At 47.5% G+C, this 17,127-nt stretch overlaps 1 protein-coding gene across 1 annotated transcript in view; it reads left to right on the plus strand.

Annotated features, from left to right (window-relative positions):
- The window catches only part of PLXNA4 (plexin A4), a 452,832-nt gene that overhangs the window by 356,658 nt on the left and 79,047 nt on the right, over positions 1-17,127 (plus strand). The window contains exons 10-12 of the mRNA XM_049814131.1: positions 3,335-3,535; positions 11,483-11,579; positions 14,842-15,032. Of these exons, the coding sequence (XP_049670088.1) occupies positions 3,335-3,535; positions 11,483-11,579; positions 14,842-15,032 (489 nt within the window). The remainder of the gene's footprint in view (positions 1-3,334; positions 3,536-11,482; positions 11,580-14,841; positions 15,033-17,127) is intronic.

Consider the following 17,127-nt stretch of genomic DNA (forward strand, 5'->3'; position numbering starts at 1 on the left):
CTTTTTTAAGGACCCTTCTGCTTGGGTCCTGATTGCAGGGTCTGCTCTGAGCAGGTTATTGGTCTACCCTCAAAAATACAAACCTGCCCAGGCACCCAAAGCTTGACACAGGCTGTAAAATGAGTACTACATTTGAATTCGAACCGAGAGCGGTCCAAGCTCTGAGGTTTTATGCACTACATCACCCAATGAAATTGCCTTTTTTTGCCCCCCCCCCTCCCGTTTCAATTAGAAAGAACATTAGGTCAATCAGATAAAGCCACATTGGGAGGATTTCCTCTTTATGGCGCTCGCCTCTTCAATTATCTATAATGAACTTCCTCACAGCACTGCAAAGCTTTTTATATGCAAACGAATCCTGTTTTGGGGCTGCCGCAATCACTGCTTGTTAATGAACTTGAAACAAGTGTTATCGGAAAGGTTACAGCACCAGTGGTGGAGGGGGACGGGATAAAGCTAGACAAGAAAGACCAGCCTGAAGAGCTGGGATTGGCCTGCAGGTAACTTAGTGGACTATCTCCAACCCCCATCCTCCAGCCCCCTTCAGAGGCTTTTCTATTTGACAGACATCAAGCAAAACGCCCACTCTTGGGAAATGGCTGCTCAGTAGCAGATAGGGCTTTCCCATCCTCCTATCCCACTGATTCGCTCTGCCAATGCATCTCTCTCTGAACTCCTATAGCTGGGGAGAAAAAAAATTGAGATGATGTTGCCAAGGTCTTTTCTTATGCCAGGAGAAAGAGAAGGAGCTGATTCAGAGGCCCCAGGACATGTAGGGCAGGGGAAGGGTCAGGGGGTGTTGAAGCCGTACAGTCCCAAATGGTACTTATACATGGTATCTGCTGGTGTGATCAGAACTGGAGATTCTCAGTCTTGTTTTAATATAGCCTAGGTCACCTCCTTCCCCTGCCCTCTGGGTTTTTATAGGTCTCAATCACCCAGGGTTAGATTATGCCTCACTTTCTCATGCTGAGTAGCTACTTAACCCTGCAGCTAGCCTTAACGCTGGTCTGCCTTGATAATGTAGGATCACTGGACTCAAGGTTGGAAAGACTTCCTAGACTGCCAAGCCTTGCCCCTTTTGTCAAGGCAAACACTTCTGTGACACTTTAACCATTGTGTTTCAGCATTACTAGTTCCCTAGGGACATTTCAACATGGGACAGGACAACAGCAAGAGCGGAGAGTGTTGGAACAGTGTGTAGCTCCTGAAGCACTCCTGGGGGTCAGACACAGCCTCCTTCCACACTGGCTGTGCCTTGTTCATGATGACATGTAAGGCAACTTCCACTGCTCATATACTCCTGGAGCCTCCTCACACGGGTCTGCTTGTTGAAGTGCTGCTCAGCACCAGGATCCCCAAACCAGCAGAGAATCGCAGTGGTAAATCCCATCACTGCAATGCAGTACCACATGAGCTTGCCACCTCCAAGCCTTACACCAGCCAGCCAGGTTAACGTGATGGCCTCTTAAGCCTCAGTCCTTGGTAGCATTTATTAAGCTAGGTCTTGTTCCAGATTAGCCCAGGCAAATGGCCACCAGACCCAAGATGGTTTACCTCCATCCAGCTCCAGTGACTGTGTGCTTGGCTGTCCTGGTTCTGGTGTTAACCTGGGCAAAGCCAATTGAAGTTCAGCAGCAGCTGTCAAGTATTTACACCGTTAGCATCACCCTATAAGTGCAGGTGAGAAATCAGTTTGCCCTGAAGGGCTCTTCAGTCTGGCATCTCCACCAGGACAGACAGACAGACCCTCTTTGGGGACTGAGGAAGGCTTTTGGACTTCACTGCAGTGATGTGCTGGGTGGTTACTGGATTTTCTTTCTGCCCCTGGCCATGGATCAGCTCATACCCACAGCGTGATGATTGATGGCTCTTGTAATTCTATTTCTGGTTGGTGTAACTGCAGATGTTACACGTCTAATCCATTTCTTTATCTTCCTAAGCTATTTGCTTCAGTAAGATGCTTCTACCATCTGCTTTAACAAGCTCCCAGACTCTCGTAAGCCGTAAATTCCACTTTTGAGCCCTTCAGTCTCTTTCCCTACTTTCTAGCCCTGGATCAGTCCGTCCTCCTGCCATCCCTTGCCCACACCTACAGATTAATCTTGCACCTCTTCATGTAAGTTCCTTGTCTCTGCTTGCACCAACTGGACCTGACTTTAACGTTGGGCGAGACAGGCTGAAATGGTGTGGCTCTCTGCACTGGACAGGGTGGCTGCTCTCCCGTGGTGCTCTACGGAGAGCAGGCAGTGGGCCAATAACAGTGCCGAGAAGAAAAAGAGGGGACAGGCTTCCTCTTGGCAGGTAGGAGTTGAAAAGACTTAAAAGAGGGGACAACTAGGCACTCACAAGCGATCAAGACAGTGTAGTCTGTGCATATGGCATGCTTATGTTTTGTAGCCTGTTGTAGCACTTTTTTAAGGGATCCCATTTAATATCAAACCGCCTTGGATTAGCCCGGCGAATGCTGCAGTAATTTCCTAAAGAGTTGATAGCTTCCTAGAATATGTGAATTTGACAGCTTGCACTTGTCTACTTGTACTATGAAGAAGCAGTTCATTGCTACTCTAACTAAAGCTGTGCAAATTAATGAGACTTTGAATACAGCCTTCTACGTGGCAGCTTTGGGTGCCCAGACCTCTACCTGTGCAAAGGACTCACCAAGAGGAGCTGGATTAGCAGCATCCGTTTATCATTGCTCCTTTTGTGAAATGGTGGCAAGCCTTTCCAAGGGACCTCCACACATTGTGTAACAGTTGTTTCCTGGGAGCTGGATCCATCTGTAATAAATATTCTGTCCGCTTCTAAGCCAAAACAAACTCTCTTTTTAACAGCCCAGACTGTGTAGCTTACAACGTGTCTTGCTGGAGCTAGCTAGAGCTGTGCCTTTTGTACAATGGTGCACTGGCTGTTGGGGAGGCAAGGAATTATGCTCAGGTTTTTGCTTTATTCACTTCTCATGTCATGGCATTGCGACTGGGCTAAGTCCCTGGAGGGAATACGATTGCTTTCCCACTACCTGATTAATGGAGCAGGTATTAAAAAGCACCAGAGGTAGCTTCCTTGGGTCCTGAGGGTTGAAAGTGTGTCCTGTGAATAAGGGAGATAGGAAAGGATGGTCTGTAAGAGAAATCCTTCCTCACCTGTTTGCCTGAGTCTTCCCGGCAATACGCCTCGAATACCCTTATAATAAGCTGAGGCCCAGGGAGATGCCAAGGCTTTGTAATCGGTTGAAGCCAAGTGTGAAGTGGGAAGGTTGAGAAGCAGCAGAGGACTCCAGCTGGGGCTGGGAACCCCGTGTGCTGACTTGGCGCGTTGTCTTCTCTCTCCCTAGGACTGTCCCCAGCTGCTACAGGCAGAGAAGATCCTGGTGCCGGTGGAAGTGATCAAGCCGATCACGCTGAAGGCCAAGAACCTGCCTCAGCCGCAGTCGGGCCAGCGAGGCTATGAATGCATCTTGAACATCCAGGGCAATGAGCAGCGGGTGCCCGCTCTGAGGTTCAACAGCTCCAGCGTGCAGTGCCAGAACACTTCGGTGAGCAAGCCCTGCGTACTCGGGAGAGATGCAGGGGCCAAGGAGGACCAGAAGTGCCTACAGCTTTTTCCTAATGGGAAGGGGGGTTGTGTGGCAGCCCTTTTTACCTTATTGCCTGCCCAGTTCCAGCCACAGTCAAGGAAAGGCTGGTATGGTAGCTTGCAAACTGCTCTTTTTGCTCTTTAGGCTAGCTGGTGTCACCACACAGTAGTTGCTTCTGCCCTTGGATTGCGGCATTTGGCCGTGCTGAGGCAACCTTAGCCGTGACCCATAGACATTATTATCAGCTTCACCTGCCCATATCCTCGCAGTGTCACATCCTTGGGTCCGTTCAGAAGGGTTTCCAAAGGGACACGTGTTCATATCAACCCTGAGAGTTAAGGTTATTATGTGGGGTTTTGGTGACGGGACATATGAAACCCCGTATAAACAATCTGATGAATGCCAGCATGTAATGGGTCAAAAGAAGGGTAAGGTGCCGAAGGCTTGAGTCAAACCCTCCTCCAGCCACTGACTCACTGCATGACCTTTGGTAAGTCTCTTTGCCTCTGCCCACCTCCGCCTCCCCACCTGCAGTGCAGGACCAGTAACCCCCCTCCCAGGGAGCCGGTGGGAATCGCAACGGTGCTGTCACCGCAGCAGTGCCAGTTTGGGGGACAAACGACGTCATCTGCCAGGAGCCGTGCATATGCGCAATGGTGGTCTCTGCTTCTCTGGAGGTTTCTCCATGAGATTCACGTCTCCAAGATGTGTATTTGAGTCATTATCGTTGCTGGTACTACGAGATGATTTATTAGTCAAAGAGCTAATTACAGGCTTTAGCCACTTCACTGCAGCTCTGCCACTCCATGCCGGGCAGCGCTTGTTAAAATCCATCACAACATATCCTGCCGCATTAAGTAGCGTGCTGAAGATTATAGGCAGTTCACACATTTTATGATCTGTTGCAAACAAGCAACTTCCCAATGACACTCTTGTATTTATTTCTTTGTCCCCCTCCTTCCCCCTGATTTTCGTTAGTGGTTAGTGGCCTGTGAGCATCCAGCTTTGAGGTTTCACAGAAATGGATGGCTTGAGAAATTAAGGCGGCATTACACTTTTTTAAAAAAATATTTTGTTTTACAATGTGAAAGCCTGTGCCTAAAGGCGTATTACATGGAATGGGCAGAGTCTACATATCTGTCCAAAGAGTCTTAGCAGAGAAGAGAGCAGCCATCCTTTAGAGTCATGAATTCTCTGGCACACATAGGCATCAGCATGGATTATCTCAGGATGATTTTAAGCATAATTGGGCTGAGCAGGGAAGTGACTGCCTCAGTAGTCCTGGAGGGTCCCTCTCAGCATCTGAGTTTTTGGTATCCAATAAATGAGCCTGGGTTTGGGAGGTAATGGTTACTATTCCCATACTACCAGCATGCTTCAAGAAGTTGCTAGTGCCTAAGACCAGACAAGCGGGCTTCGATGAATCCCCAGATGCATTTGTTCAAGGGATGCCCGAGTGCTACGGCAGCACCATGTTGATTTTACTGATTGTTTTCATGGCAGAACACTCAAGGCTACTCCTGAGCCGCACAGGGTGGCAGGGCTGAGTCTCAGGCTAAGGCAAAGGCACTCGGTGACCTTGCTGCTCTGTGGTGTCTGTAGGATGCCTATCCCATGTTTTGTGGTGGCTCAGGTGGACCTCTCTCTTCTCTGGGGAGAGAGGCTTGTTTTGGAATAAACTCAACTCTTTTCTATCCTGTTTTCTGCCTCCTCTCTCCCTTTCCCTCTTTCTGTCCCCTTCCCTCTCCCTCTCTTTCCTTTTCTTTTCTTCCCTTTTCTTCTGAAGGTACTTTGACGCTGTGATTTGAGTTCTTCTTTTTTTTCCTGAGAAATGTTATTTCATTGTTGCTCTGAATTTGCCAGACACTGAGAGAAAGAGATGTGGAAGGGAGAGCCAGACAAAAGAAAGAAACATTCACACAGATACAAAAAGGGAATAGAGAAGCCCCGGCTCTGTTAGAGCAGGTGGCAGAGGACACAGACAATAGGGAAGGAGTGCTGTAGATATGTCTCCATCATGATTATTTCCTTCCCTGCCAGAATTAGCATTCAGTCTGGAGCCACTGCGATACAATGAGCCTCTGCTCCAAGGGTCACCTGGCTTTAGAAACAGCCGTATGAGCTTGTTTGCAAATTGAATCAGCCCCCTTTGACAGAGCTTTTTACTCAGCAGAGTTGCTGGATGAGACACTGAATGTAGCACCTGCATTGCAGGCTTGGAGAAGGTCCAAAGGAGGGTGGGAGGACGTGTTGTGATGGTGTGTCCCTGAAGGGATGCTATCCTGCCAGCAGATCTTTCTGTTGGTGATGCATGCTAGACTAAGCAATCATTCTTGGCTTGTTTTCCTTCATAAGCCTCAAGATCTACCCCCTCCCATCGTGCGCTAGGCACCGATGAGCTCAAATTCAGCTTTTGCAGAATAAATTCAGCAAAATGCGGGATTTTTCCTGCTTTCATATGGGATAGGATCAGGAAAAAGCCTTCATTCTTGCTCTCCGCTGCCTGGTCCCTCAAGATTTACACCAGGGATCAGAACCATCGTAAGCAAGTGCTTTACTAAATGGTTCCAACTTCAGTTAAAGGATGCTATAAGGAGACCCAGGTGGGACCACCCTATCTGATGGCGTGTCAGTAATGTCACATCCAGCTCTGAGGCCGCCTCGGTGCTTGGTCCAGTCAGTAGCCAGCTCTGTCTCTCCCCCTGTCTTTCCTGGAGATATTTCATTTGATAACAGCAATAAGTCACTGCAGGCAGCATGCTTTGGGACAATTATTGTTCTTGTCAAGTGGTTTGAGACTCTCAGCTCTGGGCTTTGTCCTCTATCACACCACCCAAGGCATGCAATTATCACTCAGAGAGACCCTGCCTGCCATTCCTTATTGCACTTATGATAGCTCTGCCGACAGTCTGGACACAGAGTGATGGGAGGAAATGAAAAGGAGGAGAGCTAAGGAGACATATAAATAAGTAAGTAAAAACATCAGCAGGAATGGCTGAAATTGCTAGATCTATTAGGGCAGAGAGCAATCTCCCCAGTGGGAAACAGTGGGAGCCCCAGCACTTGCAATCAGCCCGATATTAGCAGCCTTCGGCATGAGGAACGGGGAGATGGGTGAGAGATGACCCACCTGCCCGTGCCATGATCATTGCCATTACCTGCTTCAGTGACTAAGCCCACCTTCTTGCTTGGTGTGAGCCTTCCCATTGCCTAGTCTTGCACACAGAGGCAGCACACACTGATTTCGAGCAGTAAAATCCCTGCTGATAATTTGCCTCTAGTCTTTCACAGGTCTGTGTGGCGTGAGACCCGAGATTGTCCAGCCAAAAGTGCTGTGTAACTTAGGGATAGGAAAAGCAAATATATTTGTCACATCATTGCACTTGAGCAAAAGATCTCAGCGGCGTTTGACTCTGTGGTGTGGCTCACGCAGTGGAGGGAGTGATGACAAAAAACCCAAAACAAACCCCAAACAAAAAACAGAGCTGGGGAAAAATGAGGAGCTATTCACAGAAATCGTGGGAAAACACACTTATGGGTGGCCAAAGGAAGAGAAGCATGGGACTGTGAGTTATACATCCACTTCTCAATTATTATGATGCATTATTATTACTTATCTGCATTTAAATATCACAGAGAAACTCCAAACATGATGTGGGCTCTGTTGTTGTGGGTGATACCCAGACATAAAAATTCAGTCCCAACTCTGGGAAGCAGGGAGTCCAAAGAGATGGGATGTCTGTGGGCAAGAAGTTTTCTGCCTACAGTTTATGGCTGGAAAATTGATGCAAAGAGGGATTAAATGACTTGTACAGGATTACACAAGGAGTTGGTAGCAGAGCCAGGTACAGGAATCAGTCCTCGGGCCCAAGCTGTAATCACAAAAGTGGTGTCAGGGAAAACAGACTAACGCTAAAATACTGTTAAAATGCTGTTTGTCTGTAGATGTTTCCCCACTATTGGACACGCTAGAGGTACAAAGAGGAAATGTAACCGCTCTTGGTTTATTGTCCTAAGTGTGCCCAAGCCAAACTACCAAAGGGCTTTACCCGGTGATACAACATCCCAGCAGGATGTAGCAAGAGGTCAAGCGTGGCTATGGATTTGCACAAACTGTGTGGCTGAGAGTTCTGTGAAGATAAGTTCCTCTAATGCAGGGTGCCTGTAGTAACAGGATGCCCAAAAGAGCCAGGAATTCACAGACTTTTGAAATGCAAAGTATCTTTCCATGAGGGCAGCTAATGTTTGCATAGCTGTTGTAGAACTGATAGCTGTGATTTTGCAGCCATCCTCTTAGTCCAGCTTCCATGAGACAAACAATCAATGTGTTTACAGTAGCTTGGGTACGATATGTTAAAGCACTAATGACATGGCAAAACGGCCAAGTGATGTGGTGGGCTCAGCCTGTGTTGCAGGAGTATCTGATACTAGCAAAGATTTTAAGAGACAAAGAGCTGGTACCTGGGAGTTCAAAACACACTGTGCTCTTCTTGTGAATTACAACAGCTCCTTCTAGCAGCTTTTTGCCATTTCCTGATGAGAGCCAGTCTGCTTTTTCTGGAAGGGCAGCCTCTCTTTCTCAGTTTGAGTCTCTAAATTGCCCATAATTTTCTGCTTTGATTTGATTTGCATGGTGGGAATCCAGATTTGGCAGACTTAGGGGTCAGATTTACATCTTTTGAGTGCTTTTGCCTGTACGGGAGAAAGTAGTGCAGGGCAATGTAAACATGCAAGCCCTAATGGTATGAGTGCTCTTAGCAGGAGTATCCGGGAAGCTCTGCTGTCCTGGAGATCGATACACCATCCCTTTTTTCTTCTCTGAAACATATTTCCATCTTATTGTTACAGCTGAGCGAATCTTTTTCAAAGCCTCCTATTGAGTTCAGTGGGCTTTGAACAGGGGTCACAATGAGTTAGCAGCTCCTGTGGTCTGAAGAGGACGGAGCATTTGCTCGCTGCTACTTTGCAAAACGCTCTGTTTTGCTGCCGTGCAAAACTCAGAGCTGTCTGAGCAGGCCGGGCATGGCAGCGTGAGCATCCTCGTTCCAGCCCCCAGCTGCCTTCATCCTTGGAGCTCTTCCATGGGGATCCCGTTGTTTATTCCCTCGCATCCGTTTCCAGTTCTGGATCAAGTCTGCTGAGTTAACAAGTTTAATATGTGTTTGCCCCTGGTGCCACAGACAGATAAGATCTAAAATCCCAGCTGGGCTCCTGCTGCTGGCGCTGGGAGCCTCAGCGGGATGAAAGGCTCTGGGGGACTCCAGCTGCCTGTCCCTTGGCTCCGCTAACAGCTAAATCCCAAGGCACACACAGGGCTCTGCTGAGGCAGAAAGTAGCACTTTTCTTAGGCACCTACAGACTCAACTATCTGACTTAAGGGTGACCAGTGGTTCTGTATAAATGCTTTTTCCCATTCCCAATCAGCATTTGCAAAGTGCTGTGCAAAGCAGGCGTTTGCAAAGCTCCTGAGTGGCAGAAGATTAATTATTCTCTACTTTGCAGGAGCTCTCCTTCCCACTCCTGTCTCCCCATCCTTGCTCCTAGCTCCAAAAAGCTGTGAAAAGCCAGTGTTGTGAGTCCAAGCGGCTCTGCATCATCTTGCATCTTGCTGGCAGTGACACCAAGAAGTGTCATAAAAATGCTAATACTGAATGAGACTGGCTGGTACAGTCCTATTGCAGAGGACTCTGCTAACCTGGCTGCTGTTTACTTCCATGGTAACCACAAAGCTTATCCCCATAAATACCCTACAACTAGATCATAATCACAGGGTCTTGCAGATTAGTGGCTAATTGTGTTTAGTTTGTCCAAAGAGAAATTGCCGTGCAGCTAGCACTCGCTCTGCCGTAATGGAGAGAAATCGCCATATATGATTTCCTCCACAATTATATGGTAATTAACAGATACGGAAAAACCTACCTCTAAAGGCTCAGAGCTTTGGTATCTCTGTGGAAAACCACACTGAGACTTTAAGTGATGGGGAACCCTTTAGTGGTCTCTAAGACGTACCCAGCCAAACCAGACAGCTTACTGAATCATATTTAACCTCGTAGTGGGGAAAACATCTTTTTCTTTAGGAGTGGGAGTTTGTCCCGCTATATATCCCAGTGCAGTGGCAGATTCCTGATCTCAGGAGGGTAAATCCTTACGAAATGTCTCTGCCCTTCTTGCCTTGTTCTCATTCTGTCCTTTAAGCAACCACCTTCTGTCCCATTATGAGGCTTTTTGCCTTTTGGTGAAGTGTTGGGTGGAAGCTGTTGATGGAGGTGGGCAGTAGGATCTGACGGGCAACTGGGTGAACCCTGTGTGAACTGGCTTATGATAAACCAAAATGTAGCTGAAAAAATACACTAAGCACCATGTGTCAGAGAGCTTTCCCAGTGGAGAGGGCCTCCAGAGATCAGCTTCCATTTCCTTCATTAAGGCCAGATCTGTGTACCTTGACTGTGCCTGACAAGTGTTTGTTTAAGTCTGTCCAACTCTCTCAGAAGATTTCTATAGCTTTCTTAATACATATTTGCTGGAAACTGGATACCCCCTACTCCAGCTGAAGCCTTTCTGGTTCTGAGTGGGGAAAAATAATTGCCTCCTGGGGCTTACATATGTAACAAACTCTATCTAGTACATCCCCAAATGAGATTTGCTTGGGGTTTTGGCAGCAGTATGGCATTGTTGATTCACAATCTGTTTGTGATCTTCAGTAGTCCCCAGACCCTTTCCTGCGGCGCTGGCCAGTCATTCCAATTGCACATTTGTTTGCATTGATTTCTCCTATTGAAGAATAGTCGGTACTTGCCTGTATTGAATTTCACTTTGTTGATTTTGGCCCAGTTCTACAATTTGTCAAGTTTGTTTTGAATTCGTGACCCTGCTTTTGGATGTTCTTGCACTCTCTCCCAGAACAGTGTCATTCATGAAATTTGTAGTCTACCATCCAAGTCAGCAGTGAAAATACTGAACAACACCAGACCCAGGACAATACTCCATTTGAAACACCCTCCCAGCCTGACATTGAATTATTTGACTTTTTTTTTTTTTTTTTGGCAGCTTTTGCATATACCTTATGGCGGCTTCTTTTAGATCATATTTCCCTAGTTTGTTTATGGGAATCTCTTGTAGGACAGTAGCAAATCCTCTACTGAAATCAAGATAAATCACATCTGCTGCCTCCCCTTTAACCACAAAGACATTAAACCTGTCAAAAAAGGAAATTAGATTGGGTTGACACAATTTGTTCTTGACAAATCTATGCTGGCTGATTTTTATCACCTTATCATCTTGCAGGTGCTTATAAATTGATTGTTTAATAATTTGATGTACTTTCTTTCTGGGAAGCCAAGTTAAGCTGACAGGTCTATAATTACACAGAACCTCCATGTCCCCCCTTTTAAAGGTATTTCCATGGTACGCCTGTTCCCTGCTTTCTGAGACCTCACTCAGCTTCCAAGAGTTCTTCAAAATATCACTAGTGAAGATAACCTTACATACACAGTCAGAATCTACGGAATACACAACAGAGGTATATTTGGATGGTAGACCCACAAACATAATGGACACCTTAGAGGTGCACCCAAGAGTTGGCAAAATATTCTTCAGAGCTGTGCTCGACACCTAGAAGGTAGATTTCCAAGACAAGCCCCACCACTTAAATCATGGAATAGTCACCTAAGGGCTAAGGAGGCTGTCGAGAGGGGCATGGCTTGTTCTGTCGAGAATAACAACTTTGAGAGGATCCCGTGGCTTTTTGGCAGGTACTGGTGATTAAGGAGGTAGCTGACAGCTCCATTTCTCTTGTTGATAATTTGCAGCGCCACCTCTTGCTTCATCCCATCCCCTCACCACCCCTGGGCACCATGTAAGTCTGGGTTTGAGGGGTTTTTTTTGTTTTTCCTCTCCCACTTCTAGTATTCGTACGAAGGGATGGAGATTAACAGCCTGCCGGTGGAGCTGACAGTCGTGTGGAACGGGAATTTCAACATTGACAACCCAGCACAGAACAAAGGTAAAGAGTTATTTCAACTTGTCCTTGGAAGCGGTAACCTTAGCAACGGGCCGCATTGCTCCCTACACTTAACAAAGCCGCCACCATCTCCCCGTGCTGTCTGGTGCATACTTGTTCTCTGCACTCTGCAAATTACCAATTTTGTGTGTGTGTGCTTTGTGTCCCCCCCTGCCACTTCTCTCTTTGCACCTGAGAAATACGACTCTCCCTCCCACTTGTGTTGCTTTCCCTCTTCCTTCATCATCTTTGCCTCCTGCTTCTCCCCACATTTTTGTGTCTTGTTTTTATGCCCCTCCTTCTCCAGCTTTCTCCCCCTCTTTATTTCTCCTGCAGTGATGCTCTTCAAGTTAACATGCCGGGAGATTTTGCGCTCTCTGCTCAGAGGCAATGTAGTAATGAACAGGGGAAGGGAGAGGGGGAGGAGAAAGGCTGCAGCTCGCCGTGGGAAAAGTCTGAACAAAATAAAATGATAATGGCAAAGGACAGAAAACCACCTCCTGCCCAGAGCCTGGCTCTGTTTAACTACCATCGATGGCCCAGGATTGATGTGCCCCTCACAGAGGGATATTGCACATCCAGCCACAACCCTGAGGCAGGCATTTTTGCTGGAGATGGACGGTCCGTTCACATTTTCTTCCTTTTTGTTGATTACCCTCAGCCACCCTGAGGCTTTTCCCTCCGGCAGCCTCTCCTCTCGCCTGCTGTGCATTTACAGCTCAGACCTGCAGACTCTCTCCTTCTCGCATCACCTCTCAGAAGTTTCTCCCTCCCTCGCTTTACCGTCTCTTTTCTTAGACACCTTCCCCATGTTCTCCCACTCCATCTGTTCCCATCAGGTACTCCCATGCTCCTCTCACCGTCACCCTGATGCTGAGGGGTGGTGGGTGAGCTTTCCACCAACACCACATTGAAGCTGGAGAGCAACACAGAAGGCAGCTTTTCTCCCTTGACCCATTCCTGTCCTTCTCCCCCTGCACCCACCTCTGTGATGTCTTTCTCTGCTGGCTCGAATAGCCCGTGGGTTCAAATAGCCGGTCTGAATGCAAAAGGTCCTGCGCTGTCGTCCCCAAAACTGTGGCTCTTCAAGGTGAAATCCACTCAGTAAACACAACAGGCTGGAGACCCTTGTCTAGCCCTGGCGTCCAGCATCGTGGCACAGCCCACCTTCACCCTGCCAACTTCTCTCCATGCTGAAGGTGTCTGCCCTCTCTCCTTCTCTCCAAACTGTGCCAAGGCATTGCCAGGACAGTGCTAATTTTCTTGGGCTCAAACCGTGCCGTGGTCTGTGCTAGCCTTTAACAGTGTGGGTTGAAGATCAGGGTTTGAGCTGGCTGGTTTTGTCCCAGTCCTGCTTAGTTTTCTGCTACCATTATAGCCCTGAGCGTTCCTGATGCAACATGGTCCACACCAAGAGAGTGAACCCTTTTTTGGACAGTACTGAGCTGTTCTAGGTGATGTAGGAGTAAAATCAATCTCATCATTGTGATGTCTTTAGGCATGACTGTGCTGGTAATGCAAACCAGACCAGGGATGAACTTAAGAAACATCTCTGGTGCTTAGTGTTTAGTGCAGTCCCTTCCAAGTTCTTGGGTTATTCAAACCCAAAAGGCTGTCAGTAATGACTAGGAAAAATTTGGGAAGTGGCACTGGCTGATTGCTATCCCAAATGAGTAGTTTGGATGATACCATCATGTTTGGGATCAAGAGGAGAGTTTAGGCATGTGCACATGGATATACCATATGGAGGCATACCACGTGCTCTCGAGGACACAGAGAATTTTATTTACTGGCATAAATGCAGTGGCTACAAGCAAACACAAAAGCCCGGCAGGGCATTGGACAGTGCTGCAAACAAGCAGGCCTTCTTCTCTGGAAAACTGAGAGGGAGAGGCAGAGGCAGGATTAAACCCGGTGCCTTTCTAAGTGCAGTTGCACTGGGGTACACTGCCTTCACACAACTAAGATGCCACTACTATCATAGCCAGCATCACATGGGCTGGGCTAGTAGGCAGAAAGGCTAAACTGAACCAAACCTACTGAAGTACTACAGAGATACTCACTGATAACATTGCAAGCAGAGCAACTCGGCCAATTTGAGGAAGTCTAACAGAAAATTAAGGAAAGGGCTGTATCCCAGGAGGCCTATAGCACACTGTGATCGACAGCTGTTTTGAAACTTTTCTTGCACCCAACCTGGAGAAATAAAAAGTTTCTGAACATTTCCTTGCATTGGGTAATACTTGCTGACTTCTGGGGTGCAGGTATGAAGAGACAGCCAGAGCTTTTCAGCACACATATCCAAAGCCTTTGACCTTTGGGATTGTGTATAGTAATAACCACGGACAAGAATTTAGTCACCTACTGACACGGCAAAACAGAAGCACAAAGGGAAAATCCCCCATCTTATAATGAAAACCACCAACACACCCACAAATACAGAAAAAAAGCAAGTCTTCGTCTTCAGAGAGGAGACTTTTGCTATCAGCTCCCTGTGCAACCCAGGCCTCAGTTTACACATCTGTAAAACAAGGATAAATAACATGATCTTATTTGGTAGGGGGACTGCAGTGGTTTTAGGCTTTATCTGGAAAAAAGCTTTGACTGCTGCTAATCACTTAGCAGCCCAAGATGGAGCTGAGCATTAATCATTGCTGACTGTATTGGAGGAGGATCAATTTAGTACTTCGAAGTGTAAAGCAGACTGAATTTCTGGAGCAGAAGAAGGGGGAAAGGCTGGTTGTGAATCCTTATAGAGAACCATTGTGGATTCACTATTAGGATTTCTGTTAAGGGGGAAACCTGAGTGGCATCACCTTAGCACACAGTTCTGAGTAGTTTCACACCAGACAAATATCGAAGTTTAAACTGTGCGTGAGACTGGTTATAGGTGGCACTGTATGACATTCAGTCTCTGGAAAAGGTAGGGACTGAGGCCAAGTCACTGCCCAAGCACCTTTCTCCCCAACCTCCTGCTTGTAGCCCTTCACCCTACTGAGGGCAGCATCCTTCCTTCTGCTCTCAGCTTCCAAAAATATCTTTCATGGGGGATGAACTCTGACAAGTGCAGTCTATGTCAAGAAGGATGTAAACATTTTTCCCCCCATTATTTACCCCCCTTGGAGAAGTCCCATCCTGCCTCTGGGACGAGTAGCCCAGAACCCCTTCCCCTCTCTTGCTCCTCATCCTACCCTCTGACATCCCACCGCTCTCCTGTGCTGTCTGCAACTCTCAGCTCTTCTCTTTTTTTTTCCTGTCCCTGCAGTTCACCTGTACAAATGCGGGGCCATGCGGGACAGCTGCGGACTCTGCCTGAAAGCCGACCCGGACTTCGAATGTGGCTGGTGCGAGGGGCAGAACCAGTGCACGCTGAAGCAGCACTGCCCAGCCCAGGACAGCCAGTGGCTGGAGTTGTCCAGCACCAAGGGCAAATGTACAAACCCCAAGATCACGGATGTAAGTCATGGATCTGCAAGAAGCTGGGGTATTCCCTCTCGTACCCTTCTCTTGGTTTCTTTTCCTGATTTATCTTTGGGTTGGTGAGGGGAAGGTCAGGACTGAGTTCTGCTGGGTCAGGCAAAGCCCCAGGCAACTTTGGGGAGGAGAAGCCATGGTGGCCTTCAAAGGTAGGCACACAGCTTCACGTGTCTACAACACAGGGGTGAGCAGGGTGTCGGAGTTCCCACCACAGTCAGTGTGGATGTGAATCCATTACACAAACACAGTCTGCTAGCGCAATCTGAGGAACAGCGGAGCATCTGACCTGCCCGCGCGGAGCTGTCAGGTGTGATGTGAAGCCTTTAGGAGCAGCTGAAGGTGAGACAAGATGCTCTGGGGCTTCTCAAATGGATGGTGTGAAGGTAATCAAATGAGCCCAACTGTCTCTTGAAACAGCCTCTCTGGCCAGCCTGGCTGAGAAGGAGATGTTGAGTGATCCCAGAGTGTTGTGAGCTTTTCTGACAGAAGGTCAAGGAAGAGGCCAGGTTGTTCATGCTTCCCGGCAGCCTGACGTGGACAAAGTCAATGTCCAGAAAAAAACAAGACTCCACTGACTCCAGCAGAGTAACTCTCTTCTGTTTGCCTGGCTGACTTTGCATGCTGAAAAAAATCCCCATAGAGCAAACAAAGCCCTGTACAGGTGTCAGCTTTCCCTCTCTGAAGGCTCAAGGAGGAGGCAGGATCAAGCCTGGACTAAATGAAGCTTGGAACTGCCCTATTAAGTGATAAAGAGAGAATGAGGGCAAGGCTGGGGGGAAGGATCTGCATCATAACGGTGTTCTTTAGAAGGTTTCCTGTTGAATGTGTTGACTGGGGCCAAAGGCAGAGCTGGGGCAAAGGTACAAAGGGGAGATAAGAAAATAGGAAAACCACGGAGAGAGGTAGAAGAGAAAGGGAAAGAAGGCAAGGGAGGGAAATCAGGCCTCCAGGCTAAAGTGATTTTTGTCTGCTGCCTTAGGACGCATTTGCCATAATGATGGGCACCATATTCAGGGTCACAGGGCAAGCAGCAGGACAGATCTGAGCCTTGATGATGAGGACTACATCCTTACCAACTGCCTCCTGCCTTCAGCAGTTCTCAGTCACCACGCCTTTGTTAACATCGAGTACCCTTTCAGGGTGGCTAGGGCCTTATTCTGCAAATGAGAAAAGTATGGAGGAAAGTGAGACAGGGAAGAGAAAGGGAAATGCAAAGGAGGAGAATCCAGCTTCCACAGTTGCGGTTTAATATGAAACATTGGGTCGATTATTTTCCTAGAAAGCAAGAAAGGCTTTTTCTCAATTGTATTCAGTTAAGAATCAAAAAATGTGGGTGCTGTGGATGAGCCCTAAACCAATGTCCATTTGTGAAAGCAAAGGCTGGATAGAATCTGGTTTTCCCAGGTGCCATTGAAAGGAGCCCCTCTTACTGTGTTTCTATCCATCTTCCTGCCATCCATCAGTCCCTAAAGTACTGACTCAGTTGGACTGCTGGAGTGCCAGGCTTATCCTGATGTTTCCAAGGTGGGGGCCTCCACTGCACTTGGATTTATCTGGGGCTGCTAATTTTGAGCCCACCAGAACCACCTGAAGCTGTGAAACCAAACCCAGAGACAACTAGAATGAGCAGCTACTTCTGAAAGTCCAACTTTGAGGCCTTGAAATTTATAGGGGACTGGATGAAACCTTTTTTTAATCTTTTCAGATTCTCAAACCTTGGGAAAAATTCAGAAATTTTGCACAGATTCATAGACTTTGGTATTGGGAAAGCGATGGATGACCAACTAAAGCACAAGTCCAAACCACAGGGACCTGACCATGTGGTAGTATGATGTTCTGAAGGTCCATCTGCATTTCTCTGCCATTCTTTGACCCCAACCCTGCATCCACAGTCTCTTTATGAAGTTCAAAGCACTCACTCTCCACCCTACAGCTCCAGAAGGGACGTACTCCTAATTCTGCTGGCATTTCCATCAACAGCTCCCAAAGCTCGAACAGATCATTGCAATATTCATTCATGAAATATTCCAACTACCTGGTGCAATCGTAAGCAGCTCTTGGAAAGTCTTTTTCT

Source organism: Accipiter gentilis, chromosome 11, assembly GCF_929443795.1.
Source record: "Accipiter gentilis chromosome 11, bAccGen1.1, whole genome shotgun sequence".
In the NCBI taxonomy this organism is placed as follows: domain Eukaryota; kingdom Metazoa; phylum Chordata; class Aves; order Accipitriformes; family Accipitridae; genus Astur; species Astur gentilis.